The sequence below is a fragment of the Vicugna pacos genome, chromosome 9 (genome assembly GCF_048564905.1).
Source record: "Vicugna pacos chromosome 9, VicPac4, whole genome shotgun sequence".
Classification (NCBI taxonomy): domain Eukaryota; kingdom Metazoa; phylum Chordata; class Mammalia; order Artiodactyla; family Camelidae; genus Vicugna; species Vicugna pacos.
Genome location: NC_132995.1, coordinates 70,392,869 through 70,419,220, shown reverse-complemented (window position 1 = coordinate 70,419,220; position 26,352 = coordinate 70,392,869). Strand labels below are relative to the sequence as shown.

Sequence of the window (26,352 nt, the reverse complement as noted above, 5' to 3'; positions counted from 1 at the left end):
TTGAAAATTCTTGTTTTTCATACACACACACATAAACACAGAGGGAGTAGGGGCATCCTCTCCCTATTAAATGTAAAATCACTGTATCTGAAGCATTACAGCAGGCCTGAAATTATGCAGAAAGTTTTCACTAATTCAAATGTTGCACTTAACAATGGGTGTGTTTCAGGATTTTGTTATTGCAGGTTAATTACTACAGTTTAGGGTCAGTAACTAGACAGTGTGTGCAGGAGTAAAAGCCATTGTTTCTCTGTTACCATCCTGCCCAAAGAAGTTCAAAGAGTCTCTGTTTAAGCAGAGAAACCCTGGTTAGGTCAGTCTGAACATCATACCTAGACATTAGTGTGTCTTGACAGAACCTTAATATGATTTTTTTTCCCACTGGAAAGTATCACAATATCTTATTGTAGCAAACATGAATTCACAAGATTTCTGTTCCAGCTCAAGATCTATGTGAAAATTATATAACTCCTTTGATCTTCTTGCTGGGAAATCTAGCTAGCTGATTTTACATAAACTCAACGTCAGTAGGAAGTAGAAAATCACAACATTCTGCATCACACGTACCAAAATAGTAACTGCAGGTTTTTTCCCTTTGCTAGATGGCATAGATATTCTGCTCAAAGAAGTAGTCCAAACCCTGCCAACAGAGATGAGCTGACAAATCTTTCCTCCTCTTTTACAGTCACAGTGTGCAAAGTTCTTTGGTGAAAAACAAAAAGGAAAGAGAGATGATAAAAGAGCCCTAAGTTATAGGAAGACTACATGAGGAAGAACATTTCCACAAACACCATGACCAAGTGCTGAACATGGAACCTGCTGTTAGGGAATTCTGTACTGTTCCTAGGTTCCATCAGGATCTTGCTGTATCTCCAAGGTCAAGTAGTCTTGGTCTGACTTTTCTCTAATAGAAAAAAAAAAAGGTGACTTCTACCAACCTCAAAGGGATAATAATAACAATTCTAGTAAAAACAAGGAATGGTCAATTTCCAGCCTCCTTTATATGACAGACCCTGTGCGTACATTATCTTTAATCCTGAGAACTACCTCAGAAGATAGTATTAATTGTATTAAGGTAGTGTCAAGAAGGTAAAATCAAGAAGACTATCATGATTTTTTAAATCAGCAAACTGTAACTCAAAGAACCAAGTATCTTTCTGAGGACACAGCGATTAAAGGAAGGAGCCATGATTTGGGTGCGGGTCCATCTCCAGCTCACTCTTGCGTTGTGGTTCCATGGCTCCACCTCACACGTGATTCTCATGATAACACTGAACTTAACGAAGGAGGGGGGTCAGGAGACCTGCCTCTGCCGTGACTTGGCGAGCTTAGCTCTGTGGTATCTGCAGGCAAGTACTTGGAAGATGTCATGGCGGGGTTCTGTCTGAGTCGTAGTGTTTTTCTCTTCATTCAGCTACTGAACGTGGCTTTGTTAGTGCCATCTCCTGCTTCAAGGAACTGACTTTATTCTGACACAGAGGTGCAGCTGGCACAATGACTGTCTACCTAAAAAGATGCTCCCCTTGGGAAAGCACGAATGGTACCCCTGAGGTTCTCGTGGAGGGAGACTCAGTGCAGAGCTGTGGGTGGAGCTGGAACTGGAATACAATTGAGAAAAGTAGGCTGTGTGGGTCTATGAGAATGACGGCATGTGGAGAAAAGAACAGACAGACAGAAAGGCTGGGCCAAAGAGGATTAGGAGAAAAAGCCTGAGAAAAACGGAAAGTAGGAGTGAAGTGCATGTGAGAGTACTGGGTATCTCCTCTGTGAGCGAGCCATGGAGATTAGATTCCTTTAGGCATTTGAACTGTCTAAGTTGGCTTGTTAAATAGAAAGCATTTATAGCACAGTTGTTACTCTTTGCTTTGGGAATGTGTTACAGATATTACACAAAGGGATTTCCTCCCAGCAAACATGCATGTATACACACACACACACACACACACACAGAACGGGCTAATTCTCGAGCAACCTGTCAACGACAACAACAAGTGAGGCGGTGTATTATCACAGAATGACGTCTAACCAAATCATGGAGTCCAGGAGCATCTTGCTCGATTCTTCCATCACAAGTGAGAAAATGGTGGCTTGCAAAAGTCAGCTGTGTTACCTAAAAACACTATGGTTCACGTCAGATCAGAACCAGAACCAGGGCTCCCCGCCGCGGTTCTCGGCCCTGCTCGTGATTTCACCATTTCTATAATTCCTCATATAAGAAAGCTTCCCCCTGGATTATAACACTTCAAATAGAGACCATTCTAATTCTACATGCGTACAAATTGTGCCGGCTGTTTGAAAGTTCCGTCTAAATACCTAGGGTCCACATGGCATAGCACCACATGGCGTTAAACAACACGTTATGAATGTATTTTCTGCTTTTCCGAATCGTTAGGCTCTTTGAAAAGCATGGTTACAGTTAAAGAGCACACAATGGGGAGTGATGTTTCTCCTTCTCATTGCCTAATTGTCTGCCTATAATTTCACAATGACTTCTCTGGACATGGGGTCCCTGACAGACAGTACAGAAAGAGGAAACTTTGGGAGGCGTGAGGATGTAAGTCACACCATTAGTAACGAAATCACTTTGAGCTTCCTGTTATGGTTTGATATAATTTTTTCATACACATTATCTCATTTGATCCTTTAAATACAACTGAGGAGTAGCTATTAAGTCTATTTCACAAATTAACTGAGACTCGTGGAGGTCCGAGAACTTGCCTGAAATCCAGGTGGTGCTGGCCTCCCCTGTGCTACAGTGAGAGAAACATTTGTATTTAAGCTATGAAATGTCTAATTACGAACATCTCTTAATGTTTTTCTAGAATGAATTAGCTGAGAAATGGGCTTCCAGGTAACTATACAATGGAGTAATCTCCTCAGTCAAGTAGATTTCGGAACGTGAAAGCCGGGGACAGAAATGCTAATTTTGACATAATTAATATTGAGGTGTTTTTGTCCTGGCCGTAATTAGACGCTGAATCAATTGCCTCTTAGGTCCATCACTGTTTGGTTGTTTTTAAATCACAAAACATTTATGTTAATCAGCATAAAGGAGAATAATTGCTTTCTTATTTGCTATAATAAGATGGCTTCTGTACATTCTTCTAAAACTGGCATTAGACCATTTAGGTATAAATTAAAGACAAGGGGAAATACAAGTAATTAAAGTCAATGCATTTTCAGGAAAAGGTAGACAAGGTGTCAGTCCATCCAGCGGACTGTTCATTGGGAGTGAGACCCTGGAAGTACGTGTGGATATGTTGTTTACAACTTAATGTTCTCAGCAAGAGCTCGTGCTGTAGGAGTGCCTTGGAGGTAAAACTGCTACTTAATACAGTTCTAATTATGCTTCAGAAACGGGGCCTTCACGGATAGTCTAAAAGAGACCAGTCTTACACTAAATACACTCTAAAAGGGGGTGCCAAGATAAATGCCAGGGTGTATTCTGTTTGTTCTGTCATGGCAATTTATTGAATTTATTGAATAAATATTTATTGATTGCTTATTAGGTGTCTTTTGGTTAAATTAATGGAAATAATATGGACTCATTACTGGTGTACGTCCTCATCTCTAGTAGAATTTCAGTAAAGTTTCGCTGGATGGATGGAGTAAAGCAGGACTCGTAGTGATGAACATATATTTTTCCTTAACTTTCTTTTCCCAGCCAGAGGAGACATTTGTATCTTTTTTTTTTAGTTTCTACAACAACTTTATTTTGAAAAACCCAAGGGCACTACTCTGTCATCTGAAATGATAAAAGACTGAAATCAAGTTTTAAGTGTTCCTGAGAACAGGGAGGAAAAGTAAACAGTCTCACCCTACAACCTTATGGATGTCACAAAGTGGTTTTGACCAGAATAAGCCAAGTCAAAGACTGAATAAAACACTGGGTTTGTAAGAGATGAAGTGAGGCCCCTACTAGGAGCCAGAAGACGGTAAACGAGTCTGCAGGTTACGTTTTCTCAACCTCAGGTTCCAAACCAGTAAGTGTTTGTAAAATAAGCGGTGATAAAGGCTAAGATTAAGTCAAGCTCCAAGGCCTGTGAGTCCTTATGCCTTTTTTTTTTAACGTTCTTTATTGATTTATAATCATTTTACAATGTTGTATCAAATTCCAGTGTAGAGCACAATTTTTCAGTTATACATGAACATACATATATTCATTGTCACATTTTTTTCTCCGTGGGCTACCATAAGATCTTGTATGTATTTCCCTGTGCTATACAGTATAATCCTGTTTATGTATTCTACAATTTCTTAATTATACTTACGCTCATTTTATCGTCTAGAGCATATGCATTATTTGAGATTTGAGACTTCAAAGACAGACATCATTTAAACAAAGAATTTAGAGTTTTAATTTTCACAGAAAATTATTTTAGTTACATAAGGAACATATGACAGCGAAAACAATTTTTTGTGGGTATGGTAGGGCAAGCTATTAGATACTAATTTTTTAGTAATAAAATGTGCTTCTTTGTCATATGTACTTGTATTCCGTGTTACACTGTATTTGTTTTGTATATTTGTTCATGAGTTTTGGATGCATCTCATAATGAAACACATAAAACAATCATGTTTAATTTAAAAACACCTTTAGGATGTTGAAAAATAAAAGTTATTAATGTCCCACATTAACAGCCCTCCTTCCATATCACTTTATTCATCAACCCCTTGCACAGATACATTCAAATAAATAAAGTCTTAAGCAGCCTTGCAAAATCTTTCATCTTAAAGGTGGGCTCATAATGTGCATTTAAGTATGATCTAAGCGTGTAGGAGTCAGGCTTGGAAGGAGAGAGTGATTCACGAGACATTGTTAAATGCTCATCTCCAAAAGTAGATTGGAAATCCCTTCTCTGGGTAATTTACAGCACACATGAAATATATCAGGTACACTGTATATACCCAATAAATGTTTGTTAAATAAATAATTACATAATCGAAAATATAAACTTCTATAGTGCTTAAATGAAATGGTTTAAGGGTAATTTTGATAACCTGAATTTAGTAAACAACTCAAAAAAGTAATTTAAAAATACTGATGTCTCTAATTCAATAATTTGTATGTATATAAATAAGACTGTCACATTAAATATCAAAATCAGAAATTTATTTCTTTTATTCCACATCTCAAATATAGGATTTTTAGTTAATTTCATTTCTCTGACATTACTGCAATATTTCCCCGCTTCAGTCCTATTTTTTGATATTAATAAATACGTGTTGGATCCCAAAGGTACTATATTCTTTTATAAGACTGGTCAGACGAAAATATAGATGTTTTTTCTGTGTGAACAAAATAGTCTCACTAATAGTGAAAATACTATTTAATCTGAGTATTTTAAAATCTTACTTTTTGGGAGACATCAAAAAATATATGCACAATACCCCTCACAGCAGAAATTGTAGACTGACAGTCATGGTGTACAAAGAACAAAATGTAGTTTATATTAATTTATTTTTTGCTATTTTTCAATGTCTTTGGGAAGGTAAGCTCGGTGGTAAAAAATGTGAGCAGGAGGCAGTAGGTATAATGACTACAAATGTGAACTCAGGTGCTAGATATCTTGAGTTTATAATCTAGTGGATAAACTGTATAATCTTGCACAAATCATATAATTTTTCTGTTTCAGTTACCTCATCTGTAAAATGGGAATAATAATAGTACCTCCATCAAAAGGGTGTAGTGAAGATTGGATGAGTTCAGAAAAGTCAAGTATATACTTTAAATGGTACATGCCAAATATTAGTAGCATTGAATTTTGATTTGTACCATATTTTTAAAACACAAGTATATGTTCTAAGGGTAAAGAAATTACAACTGTAAGAAAAAATTTCAAAGCAAGTACTTTTAAGAATTGAAATGCAAGTCCCCAGCCTTAGGTCTTAGTCTCTAATTAGATTTAAAGAACAAAATGCTTTCCAAGACAATACACATGCTTCAGTGTCTAATTATATAAGAGGAGCAAATCAGGACCTGAGGTTAGAGCTGGTGACTACAAAGCTTACTACCCCAAGCCTAATGTTAGATCAATATTCAGGTGATGAAGCAGCCACGTACCATTATTTTAAACTTTACTGTTGGATCACTGAGTGACCGTAATTAGTCTTTGTAGAGCTGTAAAGACGTAATTTATACTTGGGCATAAAAACATAGGACACAATTTTCCCATTAAACTTAACATTATGTTAGGTCTGTTTGCTCTTCTCTATTAATTACCATTGCTATTCTGAGGACTCGATTTGAGTTTCTTGTGTTTTTTAATGTTAAAAAAATATTAGAATTCTAGATATTCACAGAAGAGGGGTTTTCCATGGTGGAAATAAACAAGGATCTTTTTACTTGGGGATTGTTCTTTTATCATGCTAATTACACTACAAGAATTGTGTAAACATTTGACATTTCTGTTCAAATCATCCATCCAGGCATTAATTTACTTTACACTGAAGATACCTGGTATGTTGGGTCCTTCCTGTGGATAGAAATATGAATGAGAGAATCCCCTGCTCTCAAGGGTCTTGCCATCGAGCAAGAGAGAAAAGTAAAGGAGCAACTGCCCACCCATGGCAGTTGCCGTGACAGGCATTCAGCGGGCCACCTCCATGCAGCTGGAGAAAGCCGTCCAACGAAAATGCGACAGGAAAGCTTTAGATGTGTCCGATTCCTGACATTTGTATTCGAAGTCATTCACTAAGGGAAACAGAAGTGAAGATTAAAGCAGACCACATCCAACATATAATGAAGGGGTCTTCTGATATTAACAAAAAACAAATTAAAATAATATTGGAGAAAACTGCCCAGGGAAGAACATCGGAGACCGTGGGCTACTATACAATGAGGAGTATGATTTGAAAGTGCCTGCCACCCCTTCGCTCTTAGTGTCATGAAACCCCTTATACACATGGCCTGTTCTCACTTCCGTCCTTTAAAGTGGCTTTTCCACTGAAGCCTGGGGCTATCCTTTCCTGAAAAGCCCCAGACTGGTGCCAGATGGCGACATGTACCAAAGTGGCAGCAGGTGCCGTGGGGCTGGTGCTTCCAGGAATGGAACAGATCGGGTTTCAACGGCTGGCCTGTACTTAGACGCCAGGCATGCTGTTTAACTTAACTGGGCTTCATCTTAAAATTTATCTTAAAATCCCCAGGGAGGTTGTAAGTATTAAATTAGGTGATTTATGGGGAAATGTCTAAATAAAAAGTCAATAAACGTTCTTTTCTTTTTACGTAAGAGTAGGAGCTCCATAAATTCTTTTGGTAACTGAAAGTGAAATGAGCTCTGGAAAGGAGAGATACTAGATTGGAGAAGCAGTTTGATGTTTGAGTCATAAGGAGATGCTGGCAGAGGAACTGTTAGTATTTAAGAATTAAGAGCAAGGGTGGCTTTTTTCAAACAGCACATACCCTCTGCAGCATCCTCTTCCTGTCTGGGAACCGCAGCCATTGTAGCAATGTCGGGAGGGAGAGTGGGTGGAGATCCATGAGCAAAGCAGCTTAGCTCATGTTTCCTGGACTAGGGCAGCTGGGTAGGAATCTGGGCGCTCCACTCACCTGCTCTGTGACCTGTCTCTGTCTCAGTTTTCTCATCTGTAAATTGGGCATGCCAATAGATGCTTTATAAGGTGTAGATTGCAGCGAACTGTTATTGAACTTAGCACAGTGTCTGGCACCTAAAACCTCAACACAGTCTGCATATTGTTAAGAAATTGTACTTTTTTTGTTTATTTGATGGCAATGTCCTGATTTCTTTTGATTTAATTCAGTAAATATTTTCTGGACACCTAAAATATTCAAGACACTGTGTGAATTACAAAGGTCTCACTTTTAAGTAACAGAGCTTAAGAGAAGGGCTAGTAATATGCAAATAATTACACTTTAAGGCAGAATAACAGGAGCTACAATAAGGATACGTATGGTGCCCATGAGGCAGAATCTTCAGTCGTGAATGGAGACCATGGGGAAGGCTTGTCGGAGAAAAAAATTTGTGATATCGACTTCTACGAGGGAAGTCGTGGGAAGTTGTGGGAAACAGACGTAAAAATGTAATGTGAAGCAAAGACTAGAATATGCCTTTTTGGGGCATAAGTGTAATGGGGACATAGGCTGTTTGTGGGTTGACAGAGTGCACAGTAGGTATAAAGCCAAATTAAACAAGATAGGAAGATTGATGCTGTAATATGAAAGGTCAAAGTGTCACTTTAGGAAATTTGCACTTTATTTTGTAATTAGGGGTCACTATTAAAGGCATGATTGGATGTGAATTCCAAAAAAATTTGCCTGGAAGTATGGTGGAGGATGAAATGACTTGAGGGGAAATAGAAGTAAAAAAAAAGAGTCTAGTACATTATATATGGTAGTGAGAGTGTGAAAGAAATGAAAGGAATGCTTCTTACATCGTGACAGCACCTGGAGAATTTTAGAACTAGCTGCAATGTAAGAAGCCCCTCTTTTCACTGATAACAAATAAGGCCCAGGAAGGTTAAGTGACTTGCTCCAAACCCCAGAAACTAGTGGAATAAATGAAGGGAGAATGGATTTTGCTGATTCTGAAGCCAGCGTTGGTTTCCCCCAAACACACTGCCCCGTTTTTATGTGTATCTGTGCGTGTCTTATCAGCCACCTCCATCCTATTTGTGAAAACTAGTTTAGATTTCTAAACCTCGAATAATGTTATAGACTCATTCTGCCCTACTCCCAGTGACACTGCAAGTGTTAAGGCGCTTTTTATAGACTATATTTTTGAGGTTGATTGTAGTTAATCCAAATATGCTACAGTTAGAGCGAAGACAGTTTTATAAACCATAAAGCTCTAAACTCTGTTATTATTACTATTATTGTCAATATTTAAAGGGAACATTTATCTATATCAGCTAGAAGGCAAAAAATACTAAGGAATGTCATTAAACATTGAGCTGTAGGAAATGGAAAATTCTGTCCTATTTCTTGACCAATGGCAACCTACTTCTTGCCATAAGCTTTAATAAAATTACTTTGATCTGTTAATATTTCTTCTGGTTTGAATTTCATTTCAATAAAACATATAAATGTTTTAAATGTCACATTTTATGTGATGCGGGAGTACTGATCAGGATTGCTTCCCAGCCTCCCATTTAAAATTTGTTATTAATATAACAAATGTTCTTTTTCTCTGAGATTCTCTCTTGTACATGAATGATACGAAGACACACAGTTACCTCCTTTGGTTCTTATGACATTATTCGTATCAAATCAAAAAGTTAATTTAACTTTTGAACTTTCTTGAGCAAGTATTGCTCTTCTGCAAGTGGAGGTGATGTTGCAGTCATCCTGTATCAATGACTTGCGGCTTTCTACCTGTAGCCTTGGACTCCCTCAGAAACCCCAGATTAGCGTCTTACTCTTTTCTTAACAGCTCCATTTGGATAACTAAGAGGCATCTCAGTTTTAATATTTCCAAAACAGAACCTTAGATTCCTCCTACTCAAGCATTTCTCAGCCTTCCTCACCCCAGTAAATGACACCAACAAGCCCCAGGTCCTCGAAATCAACCTTTACTGTTTTCTCTCCGATAGCCAACCCGTCAACAAGTGCTGTCATTTCTGTCTCCAAAGTTATATCCAGAATCTTCCAGCTTCTCTGTATCTCAGGACCGCACCCTAGCGAGAGCCGTCATCGTCTCGTGCCTGGATTACTGCAGTTGCCAAGCATCCTCTAGCAGTTAAGCGTCAGGAGCGCGGGGTGTTTCCTCTGTTTCGTTTACTGTTATGTTCCTCACACTTAGAGCAGTGCCCAGCACATACCTGGCACTTGATAAGTATTTGCTGGGTTTTGAAGAGCCTACTAAATTTTCATGCTGCTTCTACTTTTGACCCACCACAATCATTCTCAACCCCAAAGCCAGAGCGATCTCTTAGTAAAATATATTTCAAGGCTTACTCTACCTTTCCAAAGCATTTCCAAACATACTTCGGAGAAAATACTAACTCCTGCTGTGGCCTGTAATTCTGTGCAAAGTCTGGCCCCAAGTCCACCTCTCTGACTTCATCGTATATCACTTCTCCCTTCTGACTCTGCCTTTTACCTGGTTTTTATGTGGTTAGTTCATTCTTGCCCATCCTAGTCTCTGTTTAAATGACACCTACTTAGGTAGGACTTCCTTGGTCTAAAATAGCAAACTGGGCACTCAGTTGCCACAGCCCCCTCTTTTATCTTCTTTATAATATTATAATTTGAATTTTTTTATCTGCCTTCTACAGCAAGAATGAAATCTTCATCAGAATAAGGACTTTGTGTTTGATCACAGCTGTATTCCCCGGACCTAGAACAACGCCCAGTGCTAGTAGGCTCTCAATAGATAGTTGTTGAATGATTAAGTAAATAAGCCATGAATATCACGTATGGTACATGATTCCTTGTGACTGTGATCCCACCAGTTTTTGAGTGTCTCAGAGGACTCTGAATTCATCAAGACTATGAAAAAAGGAAAAGAATGGAATTGACGTGTCTCCCTGTAGGCTGGGAGCAAAGCGAACCACCCCCATGAGAAATAAAGTGTGTTCCTGTTATTAACATACTAATAACAAGTAAGCTTTCTGACCCAGATAAAATGTCATGATAGATTCCATACAATGTTTCTCTAAAATTGATGTATGCTGTAGATTTGTCTCTTTCAAATTGGCATCAGAAAAATCAATGTTATCTGGCAAATGTCATCTCTTGAAACACATTTCTTTTGTTTGCTCTGTCCTCTAAAACTGTCATAATTTTCTCTTTAAAAATTGCTCTATTATTTTTACTCACAAGTTTCCTGGCAGATGGTAATTATAAGAATCAATCTTTTCTTCTTGAAAACCATTTCCCTAATCTTCAGATAATTTCCCTCCTCTGTATTGCTGCATAAAAGTAGCATGGTTCACACTATTTTTTTGGCTACAACATAACTAGAAAATAAAAGTCCTAATGCTTGACTATATAGACCTTTCAAAATCTCTATTTAAATCTCATTTTAAATGCAGTCAAAAGATGTCTGTGTGATTTTATTATATATATGTCAGTTCTAAAGCTATGCCAAAACTAGCACATACCGTCTGTTAAATTTCTTACATTCGAAAGAAAGTTCTGTTGTTGAGTAATTCAAAAGACCAGAGATATCTCTGAAGACAAGATGTTGGGAGCAAACATATAATTTAATTCATTATACGTATGATCCTTGACGGCCAAGCCCACGCCTTGTTTGCCTTATAATAGTTAGGATCCACATAGTACCCGGCACATTGCTGTTTGAATGAATGAATAATTGAAACCAAAACACAAAGTCTAGAAAGTAAATTGTGTCTAGTTGAGGTTTAGCAGACAAACTAGCGGACATCCAGTGAAGTTAGAATTTTAGATAAACAACAAATGATTTTTAGTATAAGTAGCTCCCAAATATTGCACGGGGCATGCTTACACTAAAAAATATTTATTACTTACCAGAAATTCTCATCACTGAGGAATTCACTGAGTGACCTGTATTTTCATTTGCTAAATCTAGTAACTCTAGTCTAGCTATTGTAATGAATTAATATTTACTAGTTTATTCAATTAGCCCTTTATCATCAAGTGTTTATTACTTCATTAAATTACTAAGTGATGTACTGCATGCCTACCATGTGCCAGGGGCAATTCTATGTCCTGGGGACTCAACAGTAAATAACCCTGGCAGGCTCTCACTTTGTGGAGCTTGTATTTCGGTGGGAGATGGAGGAAGAAGAAAAATAAGTAAGTGAAGTATTAAATCAACAAAGTAATTTCAGTTAATGGTAAATGCCATGAAGAAATCAAGCTAGATGATGAGGGTTTGGGGGGAAGGGTGGATCAATGGTTACCTTAGAGAGTACAGGAGATCGTCACTAAATGATGAGGAGAAGCCAGTCAGACAGAGAGCCGAGGGAGAGCACAAAAGGAAGAAGCAGCAGCAAGTGCAGGAAACGCTAGATAGGACTGAATCTGACTGTTACCAGAAAAGAGTGAAGACCATAAGACCACGTCAGCCTAGAAAGTTACTGCCCAGCGGAGGAAGCCAGCACAGAATGAAAAGGCAGCCTACTAAATGGGGGAAGATATTTGCAAATCATATATCTAATAAGGAGTTAATGTCCAAAGTAAATAAAGAATTCATACAACTTAACAGATAAAAAAGTTATAAAATGGGCAGAGGATCTGAATAGATAAATTTCCAAAGAAGACCTCCAAATGGCCCACAGGTATATGAAAAGACGCTCAGCATCACTAATCATAAAGGAAGTGTAAATCAAAACCACAATGAGATGCCACCTCACAGGTGTTAGGATGGCTGTTATCAAAAAGACAAGAAATGATAAGAGTTGACGAGGATGTGGTGAAAAGGGGGAACCATTGTGCACTCTTTTGGGAATATAAATTGATGCAGCCATTATGGAACGCAGTATGGAAAGTCATAAAAAATTAAAAATAGGACTACCGTATGATCCAGCATTTCCACTCCTGGGTGTTTGTCCAAAGAAAACTAAAACACCAAATGTAAAAGTTTCCCCATATTCATTGTGGCATTATTGAGAATAGCCAAGACATGGGTGCAAACTAAGAGTCCACCAATGGATGAACAGGTAGAGAAAATGTGGTGCATACACACAATGGAATATTGTTCGGCCTTCAAAAGAAGTTAATGTTGCCCTTTGTGACAATGTGAATGGACTTTGAGGATATTATGCCGTGTGAAATAAGTCAGAGAAAGACAAATGCCATTTGATCTCACTTGTGTGTGGAATCTGAAACAAAAGCAACGACAAACACTGAATTCGTAGATGCAAAGAACAGACTGGTGGCTGCCCGAGATGGGGAATGGGCAGTGGGTAAAAAGGGTAGAGGGGGTCCAAAGTTAGAAATGTTCATTTATAAGTCAAATAAACCCTGGGGATGTAACATACTATGAGAACTACAGGTAATAGTAGTGTATTGTATGTCTGAAAGTTGCTAAGAGAGAAGATCTTGAAAGATCTTATCACAAGAAAAAAAGTTGTAACTGTGTAGTGATGGACGTTGATTAAACTTATTATGGTGATCATTTTGCAATATATAAAAATACTGAATCATTATGTTGTACACCTGCAACTAATATGTTATATGTCAATATATGTCAGTTATTTCTCAATTAAAAAAAAGTGAAGGCCAATTGGATTGTAGTGGGTAGGGGGCTGGGAAGTGATATAAACATGGTATAAAAAGATGTGAGAAACAGAAGCAAGAGCCAGATCATGTAGAAACTTGTGTTCTATGATGTGACATTTGGATTTTACTCAAGTACGATGGAGATTATTGGAGTGGTTAAGATAGGGAGTGATAGGACCTCACATATTTTCAAAATATTAGGGATGTTGGGGTAGAAAATGGATGGGTGAGGTGGGGGTGGTAAGAGCGAAAGTGGAACTGCATTTAGGAGGTAATCCAGGAGCAAAGGTGAGGCACCACATGGGTTCAGAGCAGGCTGGTGACAGAGGAACATGAACTGGAGATTTATTTTGAAGGCAGACGCTACAGTACGTATGAATGGTTTCAGCTCTGAGATCAGAGAGACGGGGTGAGAGAAGGAGAAAAATACACTTGTTTCCCACTTCGAGGTGTACTGATTCTACGCACGACCTGTGTACAAGAATAAGGTGATCTGTGTCCTTCATTCTCAGTTGCCGATATTGGCATCATCGGTGGTTAGCCTGTATTTCCTTGAACTCACGGATGTCTTCAAACCTGTGCACTCTGGATTCAGCTGCTATGACCGGAGTCTTAGCATGCCGTACATCGAACCCACCCAGGAGGCAATTCCATTCCTCATGCTGCTTAGCTTGGCTTTTGCCGGACCTGCAATTACGGTAAGAATTGCCCACAAATTGTGTTGATCAGACCCAGAAAATGAAGAAATGACCACATGTATGTTATAAATGGGTTAAAAGCAAACAAAAAATTTTCCGATACATTTCCTCCTTGATGTATTTTTGGTGTGTTCACGTTGTATCTGAAAGTCTGGAAAACTCTAGGGAATAAACAAATCTGCAGCGGACAGACTTTCTTCTCAAAAGTGCACGTTGCTCTCCCTTTTGAGTAGATGGGCACTCTGTATTGATTCTGAGCACCAAGCATCAACTGTGAAGAAGGCACAACTCACATTCCTGTCTCTGTGCTCTCCACGTGGGATTAAAAAGATTCAGAACAAGCATTTGCATTTTAAAATGTGTAAGATAAAGAACTGCCCTAACCTACTGGAATTAGATAAAAAATGTAGTTGTATATATATATATATATATATACATGTATATATATATGTGTATATATATATGTATGTATATGTGTATATATATATATATACACACACACACACATACAATGTGAATAACACATTTTTCAATAAATCAATGAATAGATAATACTGGCCAAACCTTCATACCATCTTATGCTCCCAGAATCTACTCAAAGGACAAGAAACATGTTGCAGGGTTAATAATATTTATTTCTAATGGCAGGAACTCTTATTTGCTTTTATCATGCTCATGATTGTCAGAGGAAGTGGTTATTCAATAAAAAGCTGTCTTTGAATGGAGTTTTTGTAAGATTCCCTAGTGAATTGGTCTGTTCTGGCTTGGTACATCAGCAGTTTTAGGAAAGTCTCTTCATAGACCTGTACTTTTATATAACTGTGGATTTGTGGGGATTTTTTTCAATTTCCCTATACTAAATAATCATAACATGCTACTTACCCTATAAATAAATTATATAAAATGTTCTCAGAAGATAAAACTGGAACTTAATTTTCCATAGTACTTAAAAGTTGTCAAAATACTTTGTCAATAAATGAGTTCTTTGAGCTCCAGTAACTCCAGGGTGATTGGAACTATTAATAAGTTACTTGGAAGTAGCTGGGACTCAGACTAACAAAACATATTTAAAGCACAGTCAGAATACTTGGTCAGAATAACTATTTTCTGGTCATTTCACTAAAGATGTATTTTTGAAACCCACATCATCCAGTCATTTGACATGAGCAAAAAGAATATTTGCTTTAAATCTATTAGACCAAGAGCATTTCTCCCATTTGGAGTGTAATGTAGAAATTTATTACAATTGATATATTTGAAGTAAAAAGATAAAATAGTGTCCAGTTGTTCATGACTCTGCTGAAAAGACTGTGGTGATACTTAATCATTTAAATAATTTGCTTTTTATATGCCCAGAAGTCTTCCTTCCCCAGGGTGTTTTACCAAGGGGCTGGGGAGCACGTCTAATTGTGGCAGTCCCGGCCAGCACCATTTATTTCACGGTGACCCCTTTGCTGACACTATTACGGGTCCTGAGGACAATGACCTTGGCCTCCTCCTTGTCTTCCTGCTTCTCTGACTCCTTCATTTCCAGTAATAAATTCTCAGCATAAAATTAAGGATGCTTTCTGGGGGATTCTGGGTCAATGCTTTCTTTCCTGAGCCCTGAGACGTGAAGGAACAAATCTACCGTGACTCCCTTCTATGAAGTTGACGTGGACAGCCCAGGGCCAACTCGTTCCTCAAAGATCACCTGAATTCCTGGGGCTTTACAGGGCCTTCGTAGCTGCTGCACGGCTCTTAATGGAACCAGGGGCAAACTAGAGAAATATTTACACCACAGGGTCCCTGATGTCCCCCACATCACTTAAAGCTTAAGGATATTCCAGGGTGTCAGCAACTCTTTTCTTCCGCACTGATTTCCTGGGTTTTCAGTAAATAACTTGATGGTAAAACAAATCCTGGCTTTGCCGATGTCAAGTACGGTCTTTCACAACCTTTCTTTCCAAACGTGCATCATGTATCTTCTAAATTTCTTTCTAAGTTCATTTTTCCTCCTGTTTTTAAGGCCTTTTCCCAAAACATTGGTGCTATAGTGTCTGGAGTCATCATGTTCTAGAACCAAGTGTCTGTCTCTAATCTTATCACGTAGGCTACTGCTCCATCTCCTTTGCCCCCACCCCATTCCTGAAAGTGCAAATAACAGACTCTAATCTCTGACTTTCAAGGATGCCGTCTTCTTTTGATGTTTATGGTGGCATTCACCTGTGCCAGAATGGAGCTGGGGGGAGGCAGAGAAGCAGGCTGAATCCTTCCTTTGCGAATGGCTTTCAGAGCCCATTTGTGTGAGAGGCATTTCCTGCTTTCACCCATCCGTGTGAAGACAAAGCAAAACAAAGTCCTCATGCGGGCAATAGTCTGACCTTTATATGAACAAAAGGAAGATCAGCTGATTTTTTCCATCCGGGCATTCACGTATAAATCATTTAATGTTTGCTTCACAGATGTTCTTTATGCTTTGAGGGATGTTTTAAAAATAACTTGCCATCGTGATGTTGTTCAAGAAACTGTAAAACTTCCTTTCACGTCTGTGAAATGCATATTCTTATTTCCCAGAGACTGTCCATTTTTAAATTGCAAAATGTCATCCTTAATATTAAACTTTCATTTACGTTAAGGCATTTTGTTCAGTCCTTTGGAGACCATTTCCCAGGGAAAACAACACAGAATATCTGGGCTTATCATAAATCTTCATAAAATCTACCTGAATAAAGAAATGTGTTATGTTCTCTTCCAGGGAAGTAAAATTTTATTACATATTATTAAAGGACAAGTGTATCTACTTTTATAGAAAAATTGTATCGAAGTTTGATTATAGTAACCTTAGCTTTAGGAAACTATGCGGTCTCCTTCAGGTGGCCCTTCCAAGGCTTTTCTGAGGGCATTGGCCACATAAGAAGCAATACGCTTCCTCTCTGCATCTCCGCTGAAGCAGAGTCACTTCAGAATCTCTTCCAAAAACCTGTGCATGATATCTGACATGCAAAAAAAAAAAAAAAAAAAGATGCTGTTTCTTTTCAGGCATAAACAGAATATTGTGAAAACATACTTGCAATACTGTTTGCTATTTACAAATGACAGCAGCAACAAATAATTTTAGTTGTCAACGCCTAATCCCTGAAACCATATTGCAGCACGAGAGCATGCCATTCAGAACAAGGAAACAAGCAGGCACTTTTGGAAATACATCAGGAGGCGTCTCCCCTCCCCCTGAGGAGAATTGTGTCTTTAAAACAAATGAAATCATTTTTGAACATTCATGCAATGACATATAGGTTCAAGGTTAAATGAATAGAAGGTGAGGAGAGAATTGATGTGCTCCTTAGAGTTGGGTGATGTCGAAATACTGACAAGAAGCCTCTATCTATAATCAAGCCAAGGAGTGTGAAAGCACTCTCTTGACGTGAGTTTTGAGCATATTAAACAACTAAAATAAAACTCCTGAAATCTCAAGGTCACTTGAGATAATGACTGTTGTGTTGTATGACAAGAAACAGCTTCCTAATGGCACTGAACAAATCAGTTCTTACATAACTTAGCATTCATGGACAAGACTGAATCACTATTTACATATATAGTTAAAAAGAAAGAAACAAAATTATTCCCAGAATTATCACGAAGAAGTGAAGGTGAAATCAATCTCTTTTAATTCCATTCAGAATGCATTTCAGAAATGAGTGGTTAATTTTCTTGAAATGATGAATTTGAGATAACCGCTATATCATTCTTGTGTGTGGTGTGTCACGTCATGTCTATCTGCTTGGAATATAGAAACAATTGTGTTTCTATGTCTAACTTGAAGCAATAATGTAGGATGATGTTTTCAAGAAGTATAAATAATTAACTTAGTATTCAATGATTTGAACAAATTCCTTTTGATTATTTCTTTGTGATTGACCATAAAGAAATCTATCATGCATGTCACAAGACTTTCACACATGTGTAGTTATTGGTAGAGTTTCATTAAGAAAATTATTTTATATAAATTAAAGTTCTTTACAATTGTACACACACCGTATTACCTGCCGAACTAAATATAGCAGATCGAACATTTAAAGCAGAAGATCATAAGCTTAACTTGATTCGTTTAAAAAAACATAATTTTAAGTTCTTAGTAAAATAAATGCTAAGTTGGTACTGAGAACGGGGAAGTTTTCCCTGGAAAATCTGTTTCAGCGCATAATCATGGTTATAATCTTTAAAGTGACATGATCACTTACATCTAAGGGGCTGTCAATATCTCATGTAATCCTATTTTTTATCAGCTCCACATTTTTGCACATATCAATTTTAATTTCACAATAATCTCTTAGGCCCAGTAACCCCAAATATTTGAAATTTTTTTGCATAAATAAAACTCATAATTTCCAATCTTGCTTTCCTTATACAGAATAACTACCAGCCCAAGTTAATTAGCCAATGAGAACCCCACAGTGAAGGTAACAAAAGCAGATCCCAAAGTGTCAGGCACTGTGCTAGACAGTGAGGATCAAAGGTAAGAAAGAAATGGTCTTCCCTCAGAGGGTCATGGTCTAGTGAGAGCTAATCAAATGAATAACTGACGTACACTAATGAAGCTACGCTAGAGGAAAGGAAAGATACGAAGGGGGCCACAGAGAAGGTGACGTAATTCAACGTCAGGAAAACTTCCTAAAGAAAATGATGCCTGAATATGTTGAGGTTCTTCACTCATGTCCAATGTCTTAGACTCCTACAGCAAAAGCACCGGTCTTTATCTAATGACAGTCCTACTAGTACCACAGTGTTGTTCTCTGTCCACTGTAAATACAGTTTTTGAATATCTCACACCTAAGAAATACTACCCAGTGTGATTGGATAACTCTTCAGAAATTACCACATCAATTCCATTTCAATTGTCCTGGAGTGTTTTCATCCAGAAGTTACTCTTACAGTCTGCATTCTCCAGTAAGAGAGTTACTAGCCACATGTAGCTATTTCATTTTAAATCTGGTGGATTGACATTTTAAATAATTAATTAAATACAATGAAATGAGATTAAAAAATCAGCTCATCAGTGGCAGTAGCTAAATTTCAAGTGCTCAGTAGCCAGTCGCGCTAGTTCAAGTGCCCAGCAGCGGCTACCATATTGGACAATGCAGAAAATCTATCTATCGTGGCAGAAAACTTTCGTGGCTAGCTCTGCTTTAGATAGCACCTTTCCACCCTCATGCATGCTTTTCATGAGCTGATCCTTCTGCTTAGTCCCAAATTGGTTTATTGAAATAATCTGCTGATAAAATGTTTCGAATCCTAACTTTGGTACTTATTTTATTCTCCCCCCCAGGCATCTTGTTTTTGTGGTTTTAAAGATAAAATGCCAAGATTCTGCGAGTCATGGCAGAATCAGTCACCATGTGATTAATCAGTTAGGTGTCATGGGCTATGGTTGGGCATAAGGCCACAGTCTGGGTGCTCCAACCACATTAAAATGCCAGGATGCTCTCACACCCTTGACTGGTTTATAGGAGCAGAAAAGATCCAGCCAGTGCTGGCTACAAGGCCCTCATTGCTTACTTCTCATTGCTTCCTCAAATAATCAGGAGGAACTGCTCACATCTCTAAAGCTCTTAAGAAAGATACATCTTCACTTCATTTTATTGATGGCATGTTAAGAGGTAACTTATAACTCATCTGTGCCTGTTGAGCCCATTTTGAACACCCTCTTGTCTTTGCAGATTATGGTAGGGGAAGGAATTCTCTACTGTTGCCTGTCCAAGAGAAGGAATGGGGTTGGACTGGAGCCCAACATTAACGCCGGAGGCTGCAACTTCAACTCTTTCCTTAGAAGAGCCGTCAGATTCGTTGGTGGGTGTGGGAAACCACAAAGAAAGGAAATGTTGTTTTTCAAATAGAAATGTTATATTTAATTACAGATATTAAGTCCTTAAAGCTATAATTTAGATGTATAATTTCAGGTACATGATAAGTTTTACATTACACACACGCAAAAGACTGATCCAACACCCAGATTTGAGCTTTGTATCTAAAACGTGTTATTTACAGTTACAGTCCTTGTTTTGAGAGCTAACATGCCATGCATTTCAGTATATTTTTGTCTTCGCTCTGGTGGAAGCATGCATTTATTTTGAAATGGTTTCACTGGCTCTGTGTTCATTTATTAAAGTGGAGAATAAATGTCAGCAGGCCAGGATGGATAGATAACCCTTCAGAAATTACTGTAGCCACATCCATGGTTCCATTTCAATTGTCTTGGAGTGTTTTCCTCCAGAAGATACTGCCCATGGAAATGTGACCACAGACTACTGCATCAAGGCTGTTTTTCCTTGGTTATATCTAACTTTAGCTCCTGTTTTTATGAGACTTAACAGAAAAATCCATAAGCCTGCATCGGAATCCAACCAGCATCTAAGCCTGCATCTCTTCTGGTTAGCATGTGATTATCTTAATATTATTTGAGTCACAGGCCTTTTTTTTCCCCCCTGAGTTGAGAAGTCCAGACATCACACCAATGTGAATGTTTTACATTTATTCCTAGTAAATTAGTAAAAAATGATTTTCACCTTTAACCTCGAAGCTCAAAAGAATAGGCAGTTTTATGTAATACCGAGTAGGTAATTAATACAACCATCTCTCCTACTAGAGGAAAAAATCTGGTCTCAGTCGTGTCCTAGACTCGGCCCGCTAAGAAAGGCCCATCAGGACTGCATGGTGAGAACAATCCCCTTACCAGGGTCACGATCTAAGACAAGGAGGCAGAACTTCAGGACATACAGCTGATCTCGGAGAAATTTTTCCTAGTGAAACAAAATGCTGTGGCAAAGGGGCACATAACCCCTCTGAGAAGCCTCCCAACTGTGAGGATGGGCCGTCCCGCCCTAGAGAGCAGTGACCCAGGGTCAGCAACGCTCATCTGTGGGGCCTGGAGATTCTCATCCTCCGAAGGTGGAAAGGAGTGGGTTCCTCACTTCTCCGCACTCCTCCCCAAGGGCTTGCTTGCTGCTGGGAATTAGCATGAAGGAAGAAAGGTCCAGAGCCATGAATCCCAGGTGCCTGGGGGGAGACGGAATTGGAAGAGTGGTTGCTAGGTGACAATAAGCAGAGAAGGAAAATGCAGAAGAGGGTAATGTGCAGGCCAGCGATCTCGGTCCAGAGGGGTCCCTGACAAGCCACCCAGGTGCCTCTCACAGTGATTTCTATGAGCAGATCACGAATCAGAATCCAGGCTGCTAGGTCAGAGTGGATCCAGGGTGTACAGACAGTGTAGATGGAGCAGGCGTGCTTATGTGAGCAGAACTAGACTCCCAAGGATGAGGCCGGGGACTTGAAGCAGGAGGGGAGGTGGAGTGTACAAGCCTGCGTCAGGGTCTGTAGTTTATGGTTTAATACTGGCCCCAGGAGACAAAAGAGGAGACAGTTTCAACTGGGAGGTTTAAGAATATCGTCTCTGAATTCCAAGCATGCCAGAAGCGCCCCCGGCCCTGTGCTTGTGTGATTACTGTGCCCACGACAAGGCTGGCCTGCCCTCTCCTCTGTCTTAATTAGCACCCCCGGTATGACTACCAGGAGTTAGAACTGATTCTGATTCCGTGGCTGGAGTCAGGGACTTCTGGGGAGAGCGAGCCCTGAAGTTCAAAATGCTGAGCAATTTACGACGATTTTGAATTTTGCTTCATTCCCATATCTAGTCCTTCTCAGCCACACAGTCGGTCACCTTAACACGGTCCAGGTGCTTGTCACATGACCTCTGGTTAGTAATACTAAGAGCCGGCCCTGTTTAGCCAAACTGACAAGAACACCTCCAGTCACTGCTTTGGAGAGCCTCACCGCCCCTATTCTGGCCTTCAGTGTCTGCTCCGAAGTTTAGGAATTGTCCTTACAGTCTTCTCGAAACAAACTTGGAGAAGGCGATCGCGGCGGTTTGGAGGCCGTGACGCTGCCGCGCCGGGACCGCGGCCGGTGCTGGCTCGGGACAGCAGTGGGCGCTCCTCCGTGACGGTTCCCTCCCGCTCGCAGGCGTCCACGTCTTCGGGCTCTGCTCCACCGCGCTCATCACCGACATCATACAGCTGTCCACGGGGTACCAGGCGCCCTACTTCCTGACGGTGTGCAAGCCGAACTACACCTCTCTGAACGTGTCTTGCAAAGAGAATTCCTACATTGTGGAGGACATCTGCTCAGGGTCTGACCTCACAGTCATCAACAGCGGCAGGTTAGAAACGGGGATTTCGGGAATTTCCGTGTCCGTGGTTTCATTTCATGAATAGCCTGGGATATCATCGTAGGCACACATTTCTCAGTCGTCATGATTTGATTTTATTTTATTGTTTCAATTCAGTGAGCTCTTCAGCAGTTATACCGCAGAAACCCAGTGGTGCCTCATTCCAAATCCTTGTCTCTGTCTCCAGATTTCAGCCTCACAGTCAGGCCGATGATTGTCATATCACCAAACCCCTCTCGTGTTCTATGATCTACCCTATACTCATTATGGTTTTAGGTGATCACAACTGGTTTGTTTCAGATATTTACAGTTAGTTGTGGCTTATAGTCATGTGTCCTGTATTAACTGAAGAGGAAAACTAAATATCTATGATATTTGCAGCTCCATTATATATTTTATTAAAAAAGAAATCATGAATTTTCCTTGTGGTAGAGTTTTTAAAGGGGTACCACCTAGGATTGCATATGTCCTCTTTGAATAAATCCAGAAGCTCTGTAAAGTGTCTGACCATGCGTTTCAGAAAATCAAAGACAGGAAAATTTAAGAAACTGCCAATGTGTTAAATTATTAAATTTTCAATCAGTAAAGTAAAAAACAAATTTGTATGGCAAGAGATAATATTTTAGAAGTGTAAAAGAAATAAATTACAAAAGGATGAAGGGCAATAAATGATTGGTTTAAGAATTGTGTTTGTCATTCAGTGAGTCCCAAAGATCGATTTGGGTCAAAATCAAAACACTTGAAGAATCAGAACCTGATATTGTGTAATTATACATATTCAAGTTCTTATGGACTATTTTGAACCTATAAGACCTGTGTTCTCTATTCTTTCTCTGTCCTTTTTCATTACCTTGTCTATGTTGAATGGTAGTCCTTTTTATTGGGTACCAAATAATTAGGAGGGCATTAATAAAACTGAATTTTATTTTTTCCATTTTTTTATCCATTAAAAGAAATCTCTCTTCTCCTTCTGTCTGTCCTTTACTGTGTTCCACCTCTCCCACCTTGCCTCTTAAATTATTTAACTGAACTAGATGTTCTGTGAGTCTTGAGATAATCATTATGTTAAAGTGGGATAGACAGAGAAACATTTTGTTAAAATTAAACTTTTTCTATGCTTTCTAGAATATAAAAAACACATCTAGACCCACTACTGTGAGAAAATAATTTTGTCTTTTAAATTTTTATGTAAATGAAACCATATACTTAGGAGCATAGAAAAAGTTTAAAAGCTTTAAAATTTTAGGTTTCATAAACTTTTATTTTAAGCTGATGTAATTATAACACCGATGAACAATTTTAATGCTTTCCATTCCATTTTACTTTCAACCATCATTCCAGTTGGTGTAACGAAATGATCCTTACAAAGCTAATACTGTATATTGGAAAGTGCATCACTGCTTTTCTTTAAGACTAATGTGATTAGCAGTGTTTATCACTCAGATCTTGCTCTAGAAAACTAAACAGAAATTAAACTTATTGCTTATTACCTTGCTGCTTTTAAGTTGAACATTTTAACCACCCAGTGTTCTTGAGATGATTGTTAGCAGTGTATCAGAAATAGGAGGCATAATTTGACTGTCTTCCTTTGGCAGAAAATCATTCCCTTCTCAACATGCAACTCTTGCTGCCTTTGCAGCTGTGTACGTTTCGGTAAGTAACCGGGTCTTTTTCATCAAACTGTGTCCTAGAGAAAATAAGAGAAATGAGTGTTGTCTCTAATGGCTAATTACATTATATAGCCGTGTAATAGCACAACAGTACACCTTCACACAGCACTCTCTCAATACAATGGCATCGAGAGTAGAAATTGGATGCTGCTATGAACAATACTACAGTACGATAATTTTTGACACAATCATGATATTTGTTTAGCTTCATATCTCTTTAACGTAATAGTATACTTCTTGGAAGGATATTATGAACTACATGAATGTTATATGTTCTAAAATTGAAAGAACTGTGTTAAGTACACACACACACCCACCTTTGTTTCAGTATTTATGTTAACAGTGAGTTCTAAGTCAGTGTAAAGTTGATAAATGCTGGACAATGAATTGCCATCCTATCTGATTATTTAATAGAGCATTAGATCTTAAGTGAGAAAAATGGATTCAAATTGTGTGACAAATAACACGAAGTCTAACCAGATATCTGGCTAATTCTGCTGCTTTTATTTTTTTCAAACTTCTGTGTAATTATGTGAGAGATCTGTTATCTATCTGATCACTTTACTCATATATTTCCTTTCTTTCAGTTATGGAACGTAGCCATAGCAGGGGGAATGGGACAGTAAAATTGATGTTGAGCGTATCAGTTAGACTTTTGAGTTTAACTTTTTATTTGATTATAATTTCATAGTAAAATGACCTTTCTAACATACTTAACCTAGTTCTTTCATTCTTAAGATGTACTTCAACTCCACACTAACGGATTCCTCTAAGCTTCTGAAACCTCTCCTGGTCTTCACCTTTATCATCTGTGGAATCATCTGCGGGCTGACGCGGATAACCCAGTACAAGAACCACCCCGTTGACGTCTACTGTGGCTTTTTAATAGGAGGAGGAATTGCTCTGTACTTGGTAAGTAATGCATTATTATTTGATAAAGTCTAGCTTAAAATGGAAAACATGCATAGAATATTTCACACTGTAATAATTTACTTGCAATATAGTTTGCATCTATGAGAAAATTTCTGGCCGCATCTCCGTTCTAAGCCAAAACACGTAACTCACTTTCAGCAAAATAACTTATTAAACTCTTACTGTGGGCCAGAATCTGTAATTTTGGAAAGATTATTGCATTTTATCCTCACTCTCCTCCCCAGAACAAGTCAGGGGCTACTATTACAAGTATAAATTTATAGATGAGGAAAATGAATGTTAGTAGATGTGAGGTTAGTGAAAGTGAAGGTTTAATGGAAAATTGTATCATTTACCCAACAACATAAATGTAGCACCTGAATAGAACTGTGATCCAACTTACACTGAATTCTTTGGCAGGACTCTATTTTCAAGCTTGATCTTCCTTCAAGGAAATATCATCAGATTGGCCATTTCATTCATTCATTCATGCATTCATTCATTTATTTTACATTTATTCAAAATCTGATCGTGCCAGGAGTAATAAGATGTATCCTTAAGGAGTTTACAGTGCAAAGATTAATAAAAGTATAAACAGTTGCAATATGTTGAATGATTTAACAAGGTATGAACAAAGTACTTTGGGATTAGCAACTGCCTAAGGAAGTTAAGAAAGCCTTCATAGAAGTGATTTTTTTTTTAAGTGAGAGTTTCTTAGGGTAAGGAAAGGAGGAAGGCATCTGAGTTAAAGAAACTGCATTTGCAAAAAGAGGGACACGTGAAAAGAACACGTAGAAGTGGAGGGTGAGGGAACAGGAGGAAGGAGAGTGTAGATCAGCATTATTTAGAAGAATCAAAGTACTTGGAGAGGCAGGAGCTTGACTTTATTCCATTCCTGTTTACACTCTAAGCCTTGAAATTGTAAACTGATCAGTTCTAAGCCACTGCTGTTGTTCATCGTTAGGCATTCTGTAAATGTCAAATCCATGGAATTCCTTCAGGTTGATTATAAAGAAGACAGTGGCTACCTTCTGTTGAAATTAGCACAGAATATGTATCTGCTGCTTGCTTTCTTCTCTAAACTAAGCATCTCAAAAAATGAAAATCCAGCAGGGATTAGATCTTCTATGAGTAAAAAGGATAAAAATGCTGAATCTGAACTTCAGCCTTTTTCAGATTTTTATGCCCCAAATCTAAAATAAACAAAAAATTGATCACTTGAGCACGAAGACAAAACTAAATAAAATTTGGATCATATTTAGTGTAATAGTGATGAGCAGATCAACTATTACTCCCCAAATTTAGGACCTGGTTTAAATCGAGGAAGAACAGGGGTGCCCCAATCTAGGGACAGCCTCTGCCCTCCCTTCCCTGAACGTTCTGAACACACTGAGCTGCACTCGTGTGAGTTGTAACAGTATGTGCCCCTGGCCTCACTACAAAACCTGACATTGTGTTTTATGAAGGATTCACTGTTCTGTATTTCCACATCTCTTCTTTCCATCATGAAGTATGATTGAAAATGGAAGGTAAAATAAATCAGCTAAGCCAGCTAAGGTGTCACTCAGCAAATGGTCCATAAATCCAGAGAGATAAACTGCTTTGAAAAGTGGAAGAACCCCCTTATTTCTCTTATTGTCTGATTTTCCTTCTCAAAACACACAGAGGATAAGATTATCAAAAGCATCCCATGGTCTGGAGAAA

At 38.5% G+C, this 26,352-nt stretch overlaps 1 protein-coding gene across 1 annotated transcript in view; it reads left to right on the top strand.

Annotated features, from left to right (window-relative positions):
• Nucleotides 1-26,352, top strand: part of PLPPR4 (phospholipid phosphatase related 4) — a 34,687-nt gene that overhangs the window by 4,220 nt on the left and 4,115 nt on the right. The window contains exons 2-6 of the mRNA XM_006197350.4: nucleotides 13,681-13,866; nucleotides 19,563-19,692; nucleotides 21,862-22,057; nucleotides 23,662-23,719; nucleotides 24,475-24,648. Of these exons, the coding sequence (XP_006197412.1) occupies nucleotides 13,681-13,866; nucleotides 19,563-19,692; nucleotides 21,862-22,057; nucleotides 23,662-23,719; nucleotides 24,475-24,648 (744 nt within the window). The remainder of the gene's footprint in view (nucleotides 1-13,680; nucleotides 13,867-19,562; nucleotides 19,693-21,861; nucleotides 22,058-23,661; nucleotides 23,720-24,474; nucleotides 24,649-26,352) is intronic.